General features: G+C 39.6%; 1 protein-coding gene across 1 annotated transcript; it reads left to right on the plus strand.

The window, feature by feature from the left end:
- The first annotated feature begins 19 nt into the window (after positions 1–19).
- SDHA (succinate dehydrogenase complex flavoprotein subunit A) lies at positions 20–15,555 on the plus strand. Its single transcript, XM_074824521.1, has 15 exons — positions 20–129; positions 3,355–3,441; positions 3,915–4,076; positions 4,493–4,636; positions 4,781–4,945; positions 5,916–6,064; positions 7,200–7,324; positions 8,586–8,754; positions 9,346–9,541; positions 10,346–10,517; positions 11,834–11,952; positions 12,319–12,430; positions 13,576–13,706; positions 14,222–14,335; positions 15,214–15,555. Exons 1-15 carry the CDS (start codon positions 64–66, stop codon positions 15,298–15,300), a joined length of 1,998 nt encoding a protein of 665 aa, XP_074680622.1. The 5' UTR covers positions 20–63; the 3' UTR covers positions 15,301–15,555.
- Positions 15,556–15,669: the final 114 nt, after the last annotated feature.

The raw sequence follows: 15,669 nt of genomic DNA on the forward strand, positions 1-15,669 counted from the left end.
GCGGTGCCGTTAGCGGCCCCCCTCGCGCGTGCGCCCTTGTTCGCGACTCCGGGTCCGTGTGAAATGGCGGCGACCGTAGCGGCTTCGCGGAGCTTGGCGAAGCGCTGGCTGCGGCCGGCGGCGCGGGCGGTGAGTGCCTGTCCTCGGCCTGTCCTGCCCTGCCTTCCCGCCAGCGTCCCGGGGGAGGGGAGAAGGTTAGGCTGCGGGCCTGGCCTGGAGAAGCCCCTTTAGGAGGGAGATGGGTCAGCTGGGCCTGGGGACCCCGCGCCTCCTGCCCCTCCCCTCAGCCGCGGCGTGGCAGCACGCCTGGCCCCGTCCTGGACCGTTCTTCCCCACCGCCTGGTGCACGCCGACCGGCGGCGGCCCGTAGCCCCTGTCTCCCCCGTGACCTTGCCGGGGGAGCACCCGCCCCGGGGCGGGGAGCTGCGGCTGGGCTGCGGGAGCGGGGCAGCCGGGGCCCTGCGGGGCCGAGCTCCCCCTCGGCAGGCTCAGTCCCTCCGATTCTTTTTTCGGAAGGTGGCCGTCCTTGCTGCTTGGCTCCTGGGGCGGGTTACTGGGAGGTAACTGGTTGTGGGCATGGCCAGGCCGCACCTCCTGTTTGGGAGGCGAGAGCCGTAGCCTTAGGCTGCGAGGAGGCTCCCTGAAGGCCAGAGGCTGCGGGTACGGGCTGTGCAGGGGAGAGGCTCTGGAAGAGCCGGGCAGGTGCAGCACCTCCCAGTCCCAGCACCTGGGTAGAAGGTTTACTGCTGGCTTCTTCTGGACCTGTGTGGGAAGCCTAGTGTGTATCTGCATGTTGCTTAAATCTGGCTAGCAGTTGTTTCCAGGATGTGCTTCTTAAACGTTTGACAGTTTTGTTTTAGCTGATCTGTAAGTAGTCCTTGGTGAAGGTTTGTCTTTCTCTGTGGTAGTGGAAGTCTTCTGCTGTTCTCATCCTGTGTGTCCATAATGAGCTTGGAATTACAGAAGATGAATGTGTGGGGAAAGGACTCTGTAAATGCAGCTGTTGTTGTCCCCGTCCTATAAAGCAAGTGCAGAAAAGACAACCTACTGGGAGGGAGAAGGGCTTAAAGAGTGTCATTATGTTGTCATTATTAGATGGCAGTGAACTGGCCCTGATTGGACCTTTAATTTCATAAGGGCTATGATGTTTGTGATAGCATAACATTTCAGGATTAGTGTTATCAGTGTTTCCTTCAAATTTATGGTAATGTCTTTTTCTGCTTTGTGGTCTTTTGTTCAGACTCATTCTGAACAAAACTTAGTGGCAGCAGAAATTCTTATGTATTGCTCTAATGAAAAAGCGTTTGTGGATGGCAGTAGCAGTTCTGAAATCTATTTTGCAAAGCTTAGATGTGAAAAGCTTATATTTCCAGAGTCCTCTGATGCAAAATGTATTTGATCACTGCTTATAGCCACTTCAGAAAATAAGTTTTTTAAAAGGAAATTAGTTGCAAGGCATTGTGACAGAATTCTGACTGAGATTGCAGCAGGCTGTTTGAAGGGAGAAAAAAAATGGGTCAGTTTCTTTTGGGGCCTTAGGGCATAACCACAGTTTATAGCTCTTGGGGGTGTGTTTTGGTGTTGTTTTTTCCCCTCAGTCATTTGCACTTCAAGCAATAGTAAGCATGTACAAACCTGTGTGCTGTCTTTACATATAGTAAAGATTTACTTTTAATTGCTTTATGCAATAACCAAATGTATTGTTGCTCACCTATGAGAAATAACTTATTGCAGTAAAAAGAGCTGTACTGTTGCTGGAACAACATTTTGGAAACAAGCAGTAGTAGTATATGCTAGAGAATGCACGGCTGTGACATTTAAAGTGTTCAGTGTAGCCTGCCATATCAATTGGAGTTCTAGTCTAACTTCAGTTGCACTGAGGCCTGTGAAAGCAGTTTTGCTACAGAGAGGACACCCCATTTTAGCTTGAGCTGTGGTTATTGGGAAAGCTGTTTTGCAGACAAATTACATCTGATACATAGATTTCATCTGGCTGTTGGTGAACTAGTTGATCTGATTCTGTGTGTGAAATACTAATGAAGATGTTTAATACAAGAATTAAGATGGGCATAGAATTGCACCGAACCATGATAACGCAGCAGAGTGGAAGGGGGAGTAACTGCCTGGAGGGGAGGGTACTAGTAGAACTCCTTATGAATAGGTGTTGAGACTGATCTTATTTAAAGATGGCTGCAAAAATCAGAAGTGTGTTAGCATATATGATGACGCATTAGGTTCACTGTTATGCGAGAAGATAACTTGAGGAAGCTAGTATGGGAAATGATTAAACTGGGTTGAGGAAAGTGTACTGTAGCTCAGGGATGGGGGAAGAGATGAGCATTTGGAAGTGATGGGGAGGGAAGACCTGCCTGTTAGCATGCTATAGGGTGATTGAATTGTGAATGTAACATTTGCTGGAAAAGACAAATACCACTCTAGTGCATTTTAGCATATATATCTAATAGGGAAGTGCTGATGTTGTTGCACAGGTTGCTGGTATGGCTTTGTGATGCTGTTCTCATCAATCATACATGCTCAGTTATGTGTGTTTTTCTGAACAGTGTAAGTAAGGAAAACCAGGTTCCAAGAAATAGGGTATTTCTACTGTAGAGACTAAAATTCTGATTGTTTTAACCCATTAAAGCAAAGACTGGATACTGGGTAGGTTTGTGTGGTGGGATTTTTTGTTTTGGTTTTGAACATCTCAGGGGAGAGGAGAGAAAACTGCCCTTTTGCTTCATTTAGGTATTAATAAATGATTCTAAATTGGCCTCCAATTAATAGAGAACGAGAAGAAGAGAAATATCTCTGACTTTTGAAATAATGGTGAACTGGAACAGCTTTTCCTACCACTTACTTTTTTATCTTCATTACTCTTGACCACCTGAAATAATTCAAATTCTGAGGATTGCTTGACATGAGAGGTATTTTTTCCCTTAATTCTTGTGGTTCCCATGAAGCTGTCTCCATCTTTGTTTACTTATGAAAAAAAAAAATGTAAGAATACTACAGCATTAATTGCAAACATATTCTTTTATCAGTGCAGAATCAGATAGGTCTGAGATACTGGTTAGTTTTAGTGATGTAAATAACAGATAGTCTGTGACGCCCTGTTACTTGCAGGGTGTTATCTCACCCAGTCAAAACTTTTTTTTAAATTTTTTTCTGGGTATGAATATAGGAAAGGCAGAACTTCATTGCATGTAGCTATAAATACATTGATACAGTATTCTTGCATATGTGGTATCAGTGGTAAGTAGGAGTTTGTTATAAATGTAGGGTAGCTGAGGATGCTGAAAGTCTTCTTTGTGGAAACGTTTGTTCTATAATAGTGTTCTTGACTTCTTTCCATAGTGGCCAGCGGCATGCCAGACTCTTGCACGCAACTTACACTTCACAGTCTATGGAAAGAAAAATGCTTCTACGAAGGTTTCTGATTCGGTATGTTTGTACTTCTTTATATCTTAAGTAACAGGGTTAGATAATCATAGGCTGGTTTGGGTTGGAAGGGTCCTTAAAGATCATCTAGTTCCAACCCCACTGCCATGGGCAGGGACACCTTCCACTAGATCAGGTTGCTGAAAGCCCCGTCCAACCTGGCCTGGAACACTTCCAGGGAGGGGGCAGCCTGATCCAGTGTCTCACCACCCTCACCATAATGCTTGAGGGACATGAAGCAACCAGGTACTTGGCTTTCAGTGGGGTGTTGTGTTCAAGTACGTAGTGAGATTGAGTTGCTGAAATGCATTGCTTCTTTTAAATGATAGTTTACATCCATGAGAGTATGTAACAGATGTAGCATTTGCTGCAAGAGTCTATTAAGAACATTAAACATCTACTGCTTGTGTCCCCATGAAATTTAAGTTTGACCTAGCTTGAAATATTTGTGACCATAAACTGATTTATTTTTCCAGATTTCTACACAGTATCCAGTAGTGGACCATGAATTCGATGCAGTTGTTGTGGGTGCAGGAGGAGCAGGTCTGCGGGCTGCATTTGGTTTGTCAGAGGCTGGATTTAATACAGCATGTGTTACAAAGCTGTTTCCCACTAGATCTCATACTGTTGCTGCACAGGTGAGAAATGAAGTAGAACAAATGTTTAAGAGAATGCCTGCTGTCAGAAAGCTGATCTGGATGTGTACATGAACATCACTTTTCAAGGCCATGCTTCCTTTTATAAATATTTCATATTTAGTTGAAACTATTTTGGAGGGCAATATATGTTTAGATTCTATTCAGTGCTTTTTCACTGCATTCAATGTAACTTTGCAATTCATTGTGTTACACAAAACAGAACAAGGTAAGAGCCACTGTGAAACTGAGTAATTGCACAGGTTTTTCACAGCCACATTAAATCTGACTACTATATTTCTTGTACCCAGAGGCATAAATGGTATGTGATTTTTTTCTTTTTTTAACAGAAATGAGGAAAACCTACTAAAACTGTACTTCAATAATATAATTCTGGGAAAACGGATTTTCATTTTCAGGGAGGGATCAATGCTGCTCTGGGGAACATGGAGGACGATAACTGGAGGTGGCATTTCTATGACACAGTGAAAGGGTCTGATTGGCTGGGTGACCAGGATGCCATACACTACATGACCGAGCAAGCCCCAGCTGCTGTGATAGAGGTAAGACTCACTGGAATTGATGTCAGCTCTAAGTATGTGTAACACAGTAGCTTCCAAAGAGATCTCCTTACTGGGAACATAGTAAAATAACTTGTTGGATTGTTATACATAAGAGTTTCTGATACTTGTATTTGGGTTCAACAGCTGGAAAATTATGGGATGCCGTTCAGCAGGACTGAAGAAGGAAAAATCTATCAGCGTGCATTTGGTGGACAGAGTCTTCAGTTTGGAAAAGGAGGACAGGCTCACAGATGCTGTTGTGTTGCAGACAGGACAGGACACTCACTGTTACATACTCTGTATGGCAGGGTAAGCAGTTGTGAAATAAACTTGGTCTGGGTTTTTGTATTTTGAATTAATGATTTTTTTTTTTTCTTTTCTACCCTGGAGTTTGAAAAAGCAAACAATCCCAACAAAAACAGACAAACAAGCAATGTGTAGCTGTTTACATATAAATGAGGAATCTAGGGGAATGACTGATAACAACCATTCTGGATTGACTTCCTTCTTTCCAAAGGCAACATGGAAGGATGTAGACTAGGTGATGCTTACTTTTTGTCAGGAGTATGCAGAAATAGAATAAATTGAAAGATCATCATGAAGGCCTACTGTGTGCATTTCTGAGCTTGTTCTATGGCAAGTAAGTGGCTGGTGTTCCAGCGTCTGTTCTTACCAATTCTACAAACCATAACTGAAGAAAGATTTGGTAATTTTAAAATGGTAGTAAGCTACTTGAAATCTGACATTAAGTAGCTAGTAGCTAATGTTTTTTTTTTATTTACTTAGTAGCTAGCTAATTGCTGTCCTCGAGGTTCACAGTATATATGCTGCTGCAATACAAATGCTCAGCACTGCCAAACACTAGTTTGATCCTTGAGGGCATGAAAGAATATTTGACTGAGTGTCTGCTGCTTGTGCTGGTAAACTGGGCTCCCAGCGATCTATTCCACTTCTCTGCGAGAGGTTAAGTAAAACGTGCTTGTACATGTATCAAGCACTGCGGATGACTAAAGTGTTGCCAAATGTAGAGGGGAAATAACAAGTCTTGCTGACTAGCTATGACTTCTCAGAATTAAGTGGTTTGGTAACTGCTTGTGTCTCTAAGCTAGAATAGATTTGTTAGCAAATTTTTATAAAGATTTGTGAGGAAACTGGCTTCCCTTAGAGTTGGTGGGGGTGGTTTTTATCCTGATACAGCCCATACACATTGACAGTTTTGAAGAGAAGTTACTTTGGTTTCTGCATTTTTCTTAAAGCTCCTTGTTTTATTTTCCTCCAGTCTCTAAGATATGATACAAGCTACTTTGTTGAATATTTTGCCTTGGACCTACTTATGGAAAATGGAGAATGTCGTGGTGTTATTGCCCTTTGCATAGAGGATGGCACTATACATCGTTTTAGAGCAAAGAACACTGTCATTGCCACTGGGTAATGTAATGCTTATGATGAAGGACAGAAACTTGACTGTGCTAATAGTTGGAAGTCTTTGTGTTTATACGTGCATTTGAATCCCCAGTGTGGAGATAACATGTTGACTTGAAAAATGTAATTTATATGTTCATCTCCCCCTGCCTCGCCCTGCCCTGATCAAAAGCAATATAGCCAAATTCAGTGTTTCCCTCTGAAAGAAGGCACATACTAATTTTGTGACCAAGTATAAATTTAGTACGAGGTCTAACTCTGAATTCTAGAACAATGACATAAAGTTGTAATGTGTAAGAGTGGTATGTGTAGTCCAAATCCAAGATTTTTAAAACGTGCGGTTTAAAGCTGACATTGTTACAGTGCTACCAATGTGTGTGTATCTGTACGGTTCTGAGTTTCCTGTAGGAAACGGGTTTTTCTTCAAAATTCTGGAGAATCTATTACATTAAGATGAATTGTAAGTCTCATTGTTGTAGGATGAAATTATCAGATGATGACTAACAGCATTAGTTGGTTGCAAAGTTGGTATATGTTTGTTAGAATACTACATGCATAAGACTTTTGCTGCTTATGGCTGTCTCTTATCTGTTGCAGTATGCAAAATATTTATAAACATATCTGTCAAACCTATTTAGTTTGGTTGCCTACATAATTTGACTTTATTAAAGCCAAGACTATCTTCATACTTGCATACTTTCAATACCTAATTTTAGACAATTAAGTTTTGAAATCTAAGAATATAAAATCAGGGTAATATTGAGGATATAAACCATTGTTATGTGCTGGTTTTGATAAAAGTGCTAGTAATGGTTTAAATGAAGTCTAATGGTATTGGATTGAGAGAACTTTCTGAAGTAACTTTTTTTCTGGCAAAAAAGGCTTCTGATACTAATCTAACTATCTTGCTTCGGAATCATTCTTTTTCTTGGACTTTCTGTCATCAGCTGTTTTTCAAATATGGTTGAGCATAACAGGGCAATACAAATTGTTTTCTTTTGTTTGAACTTATTGCAGAGAAAACTTACGCATCTTGCTTATTAACCCTCTGCTCTATTTTCACTATTGTGCAAAGAGCATAGCTGAGTGATTTTGTTGGTTTTTTTTGAGTGCTAATTCTGTTAACTTTTATGTCCTGTAGGGGGTATGGCCGCACTTACTTCAGTTGTACATCTGCTCATACTAGTACGGGTGATGGCACTGCTATGGTCACACGAGCCGGTCTTCCTTGCCAGGACTTAGAATTTGTGCAGTTTCACCCTACAGGTACAGAATATGAAATAATGCTTACAACGTTAATTTTAATGAGTTGAACAGCTTTTTTTGTTTGTTTTTAAAATGTGCTCAAGTCAGTTTGCATTTTTCTGCAGCACTTCATTAGTTGCTTGTGACGGGTGTTCAGACTTGTCTGCAACTGCTATTGAATATAAATCTGAGAGCAAGACTTACAGTATAAGAAAGATCTCAGCTCTTCTAATTTAAAGACCAGTGTTAAGTATTTTGAGGTGCTGTCTTTACAATACTTACAGGTTTTATGAATTCCAAGGTGAAACCACTTCACCTCTTAAACTTACATTTCCTTTTGCCTTTAAAATATGAAAGAGTTTGATATTAGATACAGGAGCAATGGGATAGATGCAAATGTTAGTGAATTATACTAGAATCTTTTGTGGAAGTAGGGCAGTTGAAATAAAGGTATTTATTTAGGACTCTGGTTTTATAGCACAGGATCAGTATCTAAACTGTGGACAATAGTCACAAACTAAAAAGACGTTTTTCATTTTTGTAACTAATGTTTAATTTTAACTTGTGGTAAGTGGTGAATGTTTTTAATTGTTCACTTAATTTTACAATGTTACCCTTGTTATATCATAGAGAGCCAATGTTCACTTGACTTAGATAAGGCTTTTCTAGTCAAAGAAGCTTCATTGCTTGTCTGATAGTTCCATAGCTTTTAACATAATTATCAAGTGCATGAGTTGATGAGCATTTTTGTTTTATATGATGACCAGTGCTGAAGGCTAACAGGTAGGCCTTCCTTCTCTAAAGAAGACAATGACTTACTGAGTAGGCTTTCACATTCCACAGAATTTGAAGCCATCCTGTACTGCCTTAGCACGGGAGAAGAGGGAACAAAGATGAACAAACTGGCCTTGAGATAATCAGCTTCTGGTTTACTTAAAAATCTCGAACAAAGTAATTGCTGAAGGTCTACAAAATCCTTGTAAAAGTCTCCTTACATATTGCTGGGTGCAGATCTCTTCTAGTTCTAATATTTTATATACCGTGAGTGTTCCAATTCAACTTGCTCACCTTTGAGGGAGAGCATCTGAAAGGCTTAACAGTGCTTGTTTCTGAGCAGTCTTGGGGGACAGTTACTAGTGGTATGATTAGGGTGGAATAAAATAGTCCCCCTGTGACTTGTTTGCATTATTTTAAGACAACCTTGTTTATTCAGTTCTGGTCATCCTGATTATGAAGCTGTCGAGAGAATATCTTATTTGATGGTTATTTTCTTTCTTGACAGGTATCTATGGGGCTGGCTGCCTTATAACGGAAGGATGTCGTGGAGAGGGAGGTATTCTAATAAACAGTCAAGGTGAAAGATTCATGGAGAGATACGCACCTGTTGCTAAGGATCTGGCTTCCAGAGATGTAGTATCACGTTCTATGACCATAGAAATTCGTGAAGGAAGGTTAGTTAAATATTCTGATGAAGCTGTGGAATGAATATTTAATCTTGCTAGACTATATGTGGTACAATAATTTTCTTGATAAACACCTGGTAATTCATGAGAGTGAGCTTTAATAATTGTTGGCTGAACACTGCATGTAGGGCTAAAATTTTGCTTGTTAATTCTTAATGATACTAAAATTGAACACAAGATGTTAGGAGTATCCTGTTTGAATTTGGTGCATCTAGACACAGTTGCTCAAACAAGTGTAATGTATATGCTTTTACTGGAAACAATGGAAATAATTTGGTAGTCTGTTTTCTTGATTAATTATCTTCAATTCTTACATATTTCTGCAGTGATACAGTGGTTTAAAGTCTTAAATACTGTGAATTATTCTGGGAGGTGAAAACTACACAAATTCTGTCAGGTTCAACAGTCTTCTCAAATATGCTAGATACTCATTTTTGTCAGATAACCTTTGAAAAAAATTAAAAGTTAATTTTTCACAAATGAAACAAATTGGATTAGAAATATTACTGGTGTTTGCAGAATTCCTGTTATGTGTTCTGTTCCAATGTTGACTTAGGTTTTGCGGGGTTTTTTTGGTAGGGGTTGTGGTCCTGAAAAAGACCACGTGTACTTGCAGTTGCACCACTTACCACCACAGCAGCTAGCAACCCGTCTCCCAGGGATTTCAGAAACAGCTATGATATTTGCTGGAGTTGATGTCACTAAAGAGCCTATTCCTGTTCTGCCTACTGTGCATTATAATATGGGAGGTATTCCTACTAACTACAAAGGACAGGTAAGTAATGTACATCACTCTTAGGATTTTTTTTTTCCCAGCATGATAGTAGGAAATGATTTTCCAAATAGAAAAGCATTAACAATGTCTTTCATAAATGTAAGGATGCTGAATAACATTAGCTTAGTAATAATACTATGATGTCAGAGTACTTAAAACGCACAATCTGGTTTGTTTTTATAAATAACTTGAGAGCCATGTTCCAGCCCATCTGGAGATGGGAGTTCCAAAAAACATCTAAAATGACATTACTGTCATATCTGACAACAATTCTCTTGTTTATCAAGTTGATGGTAATATAAAGTTGAACAGGGATCAAAGTAGGGCTCTATTACAATCTGTAACTGAAGTTAATGTATATTAATTCTCTGTACCTCATGTAATCTCTGCAGTAAAGCAGATTCCTTCAACTCATACTGGTTAGAAGTCAATGTGATGGTGTCAGCTGAATTTTTCTATTTCAGTGTATTGTACTTGTTAATTTTTTAATGTAAAAATTTTTGCCTTAGAAGTGTGTGCAGATCAGATCTTCCTGTGCTTTTCTGACTTGCTGCAGAATTGTGATGAAAACTACATGGCTCTGTTTCATAAGCATAATAAAGAAATCTTAGGTTTTAGTGCCATCTGTATTTACATAGTATGACTACTTACCCTTTAGAACTAAGGTATTTATGGTTTTAGAGTTGGAGAAAACTTGAGATTGCTGTGTTTCATCCTAACATGAACATGGCCTTTGCAAATAAGGAGGTTTGCACTGTTAAACTATTTAAGAAACGAGTGTTAATTGACTGTCTGAAATGACAGGTGATCACACATGTGAATGGTGAGGATAAAGTGGTCCCTGGTTTATATGCTTGTGGGGAAGCAGCTTCTGCATCCGTCCATGGTGCAAATCGACTTGGAGCAAACTCACTTCTGGATTTGGTGGTCTTTGGTCGTGCTTGTGCCCTTACTATTGCAGAGACGTGCAAGCCTGGTAAGTCTCACAGTTTCTCACTTTTTTAGAGACATCTGCTTTTATGATTACGTTTCTGCCCAACAAAGAGTTGTTGCTACCTAATCCAAATTCAGAATGCTAGACATAGATTCTTATTTGTTAGAAAAGGCAGAAATCAGTGTTTATGCTCTTTATAGGCATGTTCTTTGCAATGCAAATGCTTGTCACTAACATTTGTTTTGTGAGTTATCTTGTTAAAACTAGAACTGGGTTAATGCTGTTAGCAAAAACAGTTAAGATTTTTCACAAAGTAGCAAAACAATATTGAAGACTGACTTCTCTACATCCTGCACTGCATCTTCTACATCAAAATGTACTCTGTCTTACACTTGGCACTTTAATAAAAAGTGGAATTTGCTGCCACCTTGTTGATTTATAAGGTAGACTGCATGTGCAGATAATGAGAAAGATACCAAAAATCATACCATCTCATCTATTATGTGTTATTACTGCTGCATGTTATTTTAAAATAATCTGGTTCAGCAGCAGTTACTGAGCTGAAAAAAAACCTAACAAAATACTGTAAGAGGCACTTATATTGCCAGAACAGCTCAAGTCCAGAAGTAGTCATCTGTTTGCTTAATATCCAAATTAATAAGATTGATTGTTTTTTCAGTCTGACTCTGCACAAAGTGCACAGAGTAATGGTTCCTGAAGGAATCAACTTGGATCTAGCAATGCCTATTGGCTCTGGCTTTGTGCAGACATTTATTTGGATCAGTCTTTCTGTGACTCCTTTGAAGTTGCAGGAAGGCTTTTATTAGTCTGAATGCACAGCTACATGAGGGATGAAGTGTGCTGGTAAGATGCTGTGTGTGATTTGTTACCCAGGGACAGATGGGTTCCAGTATTAGAGGCAAGATGCAGAGATCACGTATAACTGCCAAGCTTATCGGCTGGTCCCTGCTCCCTTAACAGGCCCAAGAGAGGGTGGGAGGGTTAGGGGTGAGGAGACAAGGGAAGTGTAGGAGAAGGTGGTAAGGAGCCACAAGCTTATTCCATAGTTCAGAATTTGCACTAAGTGCTGTTTTTAAGGAGTTAACAGCAGAATTTAGCCAAACCTGTAAATTCCCTACTAACTTTCACAGGAATGCAATTAATTTATTTCACAGAGATCTCTATTTTTAGTGTAGGGATACCACTGGTGGGAGTTCAGGAAAACCAGTTACCTGTACCTCCAAGGAAGAAAACAGATTCTGTTTTAGTCAAATCTGACTCTTAGTAGTTGTTGATCTATGAAACTGCCAGAAACCAAAACGAGTCATGTACTAAACTTACTGAAATTTTCTTACTAGGAGAGCCAGTTCCCTCCATTAAACCAAATGCTGGTGAAGAGTCAGTTGCTAATCTTGACAAATTAAGATTTGCTGACGGAACTGTAAGAACTTCAGAAGTGCGACTTAATATGCAGAAGGTAAGCCAGGTGAAGCTCTCAATTATAAGGTGGGTGAAGCTGCAAGCAACAGGGGGTTTGGTCACTTTGTGAAGTACACTTCGGGATTTGCTTTGCAGAAGTAAAAAGCAGTGCAAGAAGATTGTCTGTGTGCAGCAAAGGCTGTATTGGGTTTGCTAGTTTCTTTTTCCCTCCTCTTGGGTAGTTTACCCACTGTATAATAGTGGGGTTTCCTCTGGGGTGAACAGAAGAATGTTTTTTCTTCAGGCTGCAGTTATGTTTGAAGTCAAAAGAGCTCTCTATCAAGCTCTGTTGGAACTAATGAAGTTATGTGAGATATTATGCAGATGCAGCATATGAAACTGATTTTGTTTTACCGTCTTGCAGACAATGCAAAACCATGCCGCTGTATTTCGTACTGGTTCTGTACTCCAAGAAGGCTGTGAAAAACTTAAACAGATTTATAGTGATCTGGCTCATCTAAAGACATTTGACAGAGGTAATTTGATAGCAAAGAATACATCTTGGCCAGAGTACTCTCTGGGAAAATTGGTTGTTTTTTTTCCTTCTGTAAACTTTCTTATGTGTTTCTTGAAACTTTGGCTAAAGACTTTGACCATTTTGAATCTTTCAAAATATTTTGTAGAATCCTACTTGCTAAACATGGCAATCAGTAAAGTACTTGATCTTGGTGGTTGTTTTCTGGTTGCATACTCTTTCAAAGAAGCAGTGACTGAAATCAGATTTGACTGTATAATGTACTAACTGCTGTTCTCTCAACATGATGTGCAGCTGTTCAAATACTAAGATGAACTTTGTAAGTATCTTCTGAGAAGGCCATGGACTTGCAAAAAGGTGGCAAGACTATTCATAGGTTGAACACTCAGTTTTCATTCTTCAGCTGAGCAGATAGCTTTGCATGCAGATACTGCCATGTCTTGGAGTGTATCTTAGGGAGAACTTGGTTAGTTAAGTACAACTGGTGATGTACCTTTTGTCCACTCACGTTGTGTATTTCTCTCCAACTACTGCTAGTGGACATGTATTCAAACACTGAAAGTAGAACTGTTCTTGGACAGCTCTCACCAAGCATCAGGAAGAGTGTTACAATAGCTTAGAATGTAGTGATCAAAATGAAGATCCATTCATGTAGGTGAACTTGGGTCCACCTTGGAGTATACATAAATGAAAAACAACCTTGTATAACTAGCAGGTTTTTTTTTTTCCTCTCTCTGGGGGTGGGAAGGAAGGGAAAGCCCTGTTGTCTGGATCTGCTAGGGATCTGCTTAAAGAGCTACCATCTGGCCAGATCTTGTGATCCAGACTGAGGCGTGGGGACTGAGTTGTAGGAATGATATGAAGCAGGCAAGAATCTATGGTGTAATCTTTGTCTCAGTAGTACATATGTAACAGACACCTGAGAGAACTACTGAATTTTTCTAAGATTCATTACAATTCTTAGGGTGTAGGAATTGTTACTGAGCCTTGCAGGCAATAGTGAGTAATTCAGTATTGCAGAGTACTGTGACTGTAGTAGGTAGAACACTGGCTAGTTTGATTCTAGGAATCAGCAACCAGGCAGAAGTAAATTGAGGAATAACTTGTTTGTAGAACATCTTCCTTAGTATCTTAATATTTTACTAGGCATTGTGTGGAACACTGACTTGGTGGAGACCCTCGAACTGCAAAACCTGATGCTTTGTGCTCTACAAACCATTTATGGTGCTGAGGCTCGCAAAGAGTCCCGGGGTGCTCATGCCAGAGAGGACTATAAGGTATAAATGTTTTCTGTGACCTGGATGTATGATTGAATTTTTGTTACGTGTCCAGAGATGGGATTATTTAAAAGTTGTAATTTCTTCAAAGTACAGAGTCTTGAGTTAAGATTAGTGTAGGATTTGTTTGGGGTCCCATCTGCTCTGTTTTATCTATTCTTATTTGTCATATATAAAATGACCAATGCATGCAACAGTGGGTAACAATCTTGAGAGAAGTGTTGTTCCATGTGTGCATCTGAATGATTAGAGGTCTAAAGCAGGACTATAGTAATGATAAGGTCCTGCATAAACAGGACTTTAAGCAGAATAATTGTCCTGTGCAAGGAACATTACCTTAAAGCCCTCATTAAGCCTCAGTATTTAAAATTTGACATGGGCAGTGTTAAGATAAAACTTCCTGAATATTAGGAGACACATTGTGTTACAGCTATAATTGGAATGCAACTACTCATGTGGTTGTAGTGATTTGCAGATATAATTTCTGGTCTATACTAACCTTATTTTCTCCTTAGTTACGGATAGATGAGTTTGACTATTCTAAGCCACTCCAAGGCCAACAGCGAAAGCCATTTGAAGAGCACTGGAGAAAGCACACCCTTTCATATGTGGATGTCCCATCTGGGAAGGTACGTTGACCCTGATGCTTGAAGGTCTTCCTCACTGTCAACAGACAGCTGATCTGCTGTCACTGCATGAGGTACCTGATAGAGTTTAGTGTACTTAGAGGGGGGGAAAAAAAAAAAAAAAAAGGAACATTAAAAAAGAACATTTATTCCGTTGTTGAACAGTAGGCATAACTGGGAAAAGTTACTGTTGATCTTTGGGAAGTGACTTTGATTTGAGCTGGAATTGTTTTTTTCCCTTGTATCAGGCTAGTTCAAAAGGTTTTTTTCCTCTGATGGTGGCAAAACCTGTTGTCGGTGTTTGGAATAAAGTCTTTATGGTATTTCAAAGATAGAACTGAAATCTGACCCTATAAAAATCTTGAGTGTTGTTCTTTATATCCCATTCTCTGAGTCATCTTCATTTCTTCTCCCTCTGTTCCAGCTTCCTTGAATCTAGTTTGAGGACAAGTGAGAACACTTCACTTCCTGAATAGCTGCTGAGGGTGGAAAGATAGAGTGACACAGTTCTGTCTCCTAACTGATCCACTGGGGTCTCTATCTCCAAGACTTCCGTAGCTTAAAGAACTAGGAACCAGCAATCTTAGCCAAAACTTTACTTTTGTCCAAAAGGCCTTTTTAAAGTAATAGTCTTCTGATACCACTTCTGGTCAGGCTTTGCTTTTAAGGGTTCAGTCAGTGGTAACTTGGTGGTACTTAAACATTTGTTGTAGGTTGCTAACTCTTCATTTTTCTATGGAAGAAAAAAAATAATGAGCCACTAGCTTAACATCAATGAAGTCATTGTTACCTGTGTTATTCAGTCATTCCTGTTAGCTAGATGGTCTTGTTAGATACAAGATGTTGGTTTGTCTTAAAGTCCTTTGTTCTCTTTACTTTAGGTTACCTTGAAATACAGACCTGTGATTGACAGAACTTTGAATGAAGAAGACTGCTCATCTGTCCCGCCTGCTATTCGCTCATACTAGTAACTTACATTTAACTTGCAGTCCTCTCCCAGAGGGGGTTAATGTACATAAGCATAGCACAAGCAAATCAAAATAGTATTGTTCTATCAATTAATGGAAAATGCTGACTAAACTTTTCTTCAGCTTCTATTCTGCTGTGGCTTACTGTACAATTATGAAAATGGAATGCAGAGCAGCTTATGTTCTTTCATCCATCTGTCAAAGCTGACCGTGAAAACACAAAATGTGTCTAAATAAAGTGATTAAAGTCCTGTATTTGTTTGAATATGCTGTTATGTATATAATTACATTCAAAATAAAAGCATTGTATAGTTATTTCCCTATTTTAAGAACAAGAAATGCATTGCAATAGTTCTAGATGAGATTCAG

This window comes from Strix aluco, chromosome 1, assembly GCF_031877795.1.
Source record: "Strix aluco isolate bStrAlu1 chromosome 1, bStrAlu1.hap1, whole genome shotgun sequence".
Taxonomy (NCBI): Eukaryota; Metazoa; Chordata; class Aves; order Strigiformes; family Strigidae; genus Strix; species Strix aluco.

What these genes read in the sequence shown, in the direction of transcription:
- SDHA (XM_074824521.1), top strand. Translation starts at nt 64, where the DNA reads ATGGCGGCGACCGTAGCGGCTTCGCGGAGCTTGGCGAAGCGCTGGCTG. An exon ending in CCCCAGCTGCTGTGATAGAG is followed by an intron (nt 4,637 to 4,780) that starts GTAAGACTCACT and finishes TGGGTTCAACAG; the next exon opens with CTGGAAAATTATGGGATGCC. An exon ending in CTACTAACTACAAAGGACAG is followed by an intron (nt 9,542 to 10,345) that starts GTAAGTAATGTA and finishes CTGAAATGACAG; the next exon opens with GTGATCACACATGTGAATGG.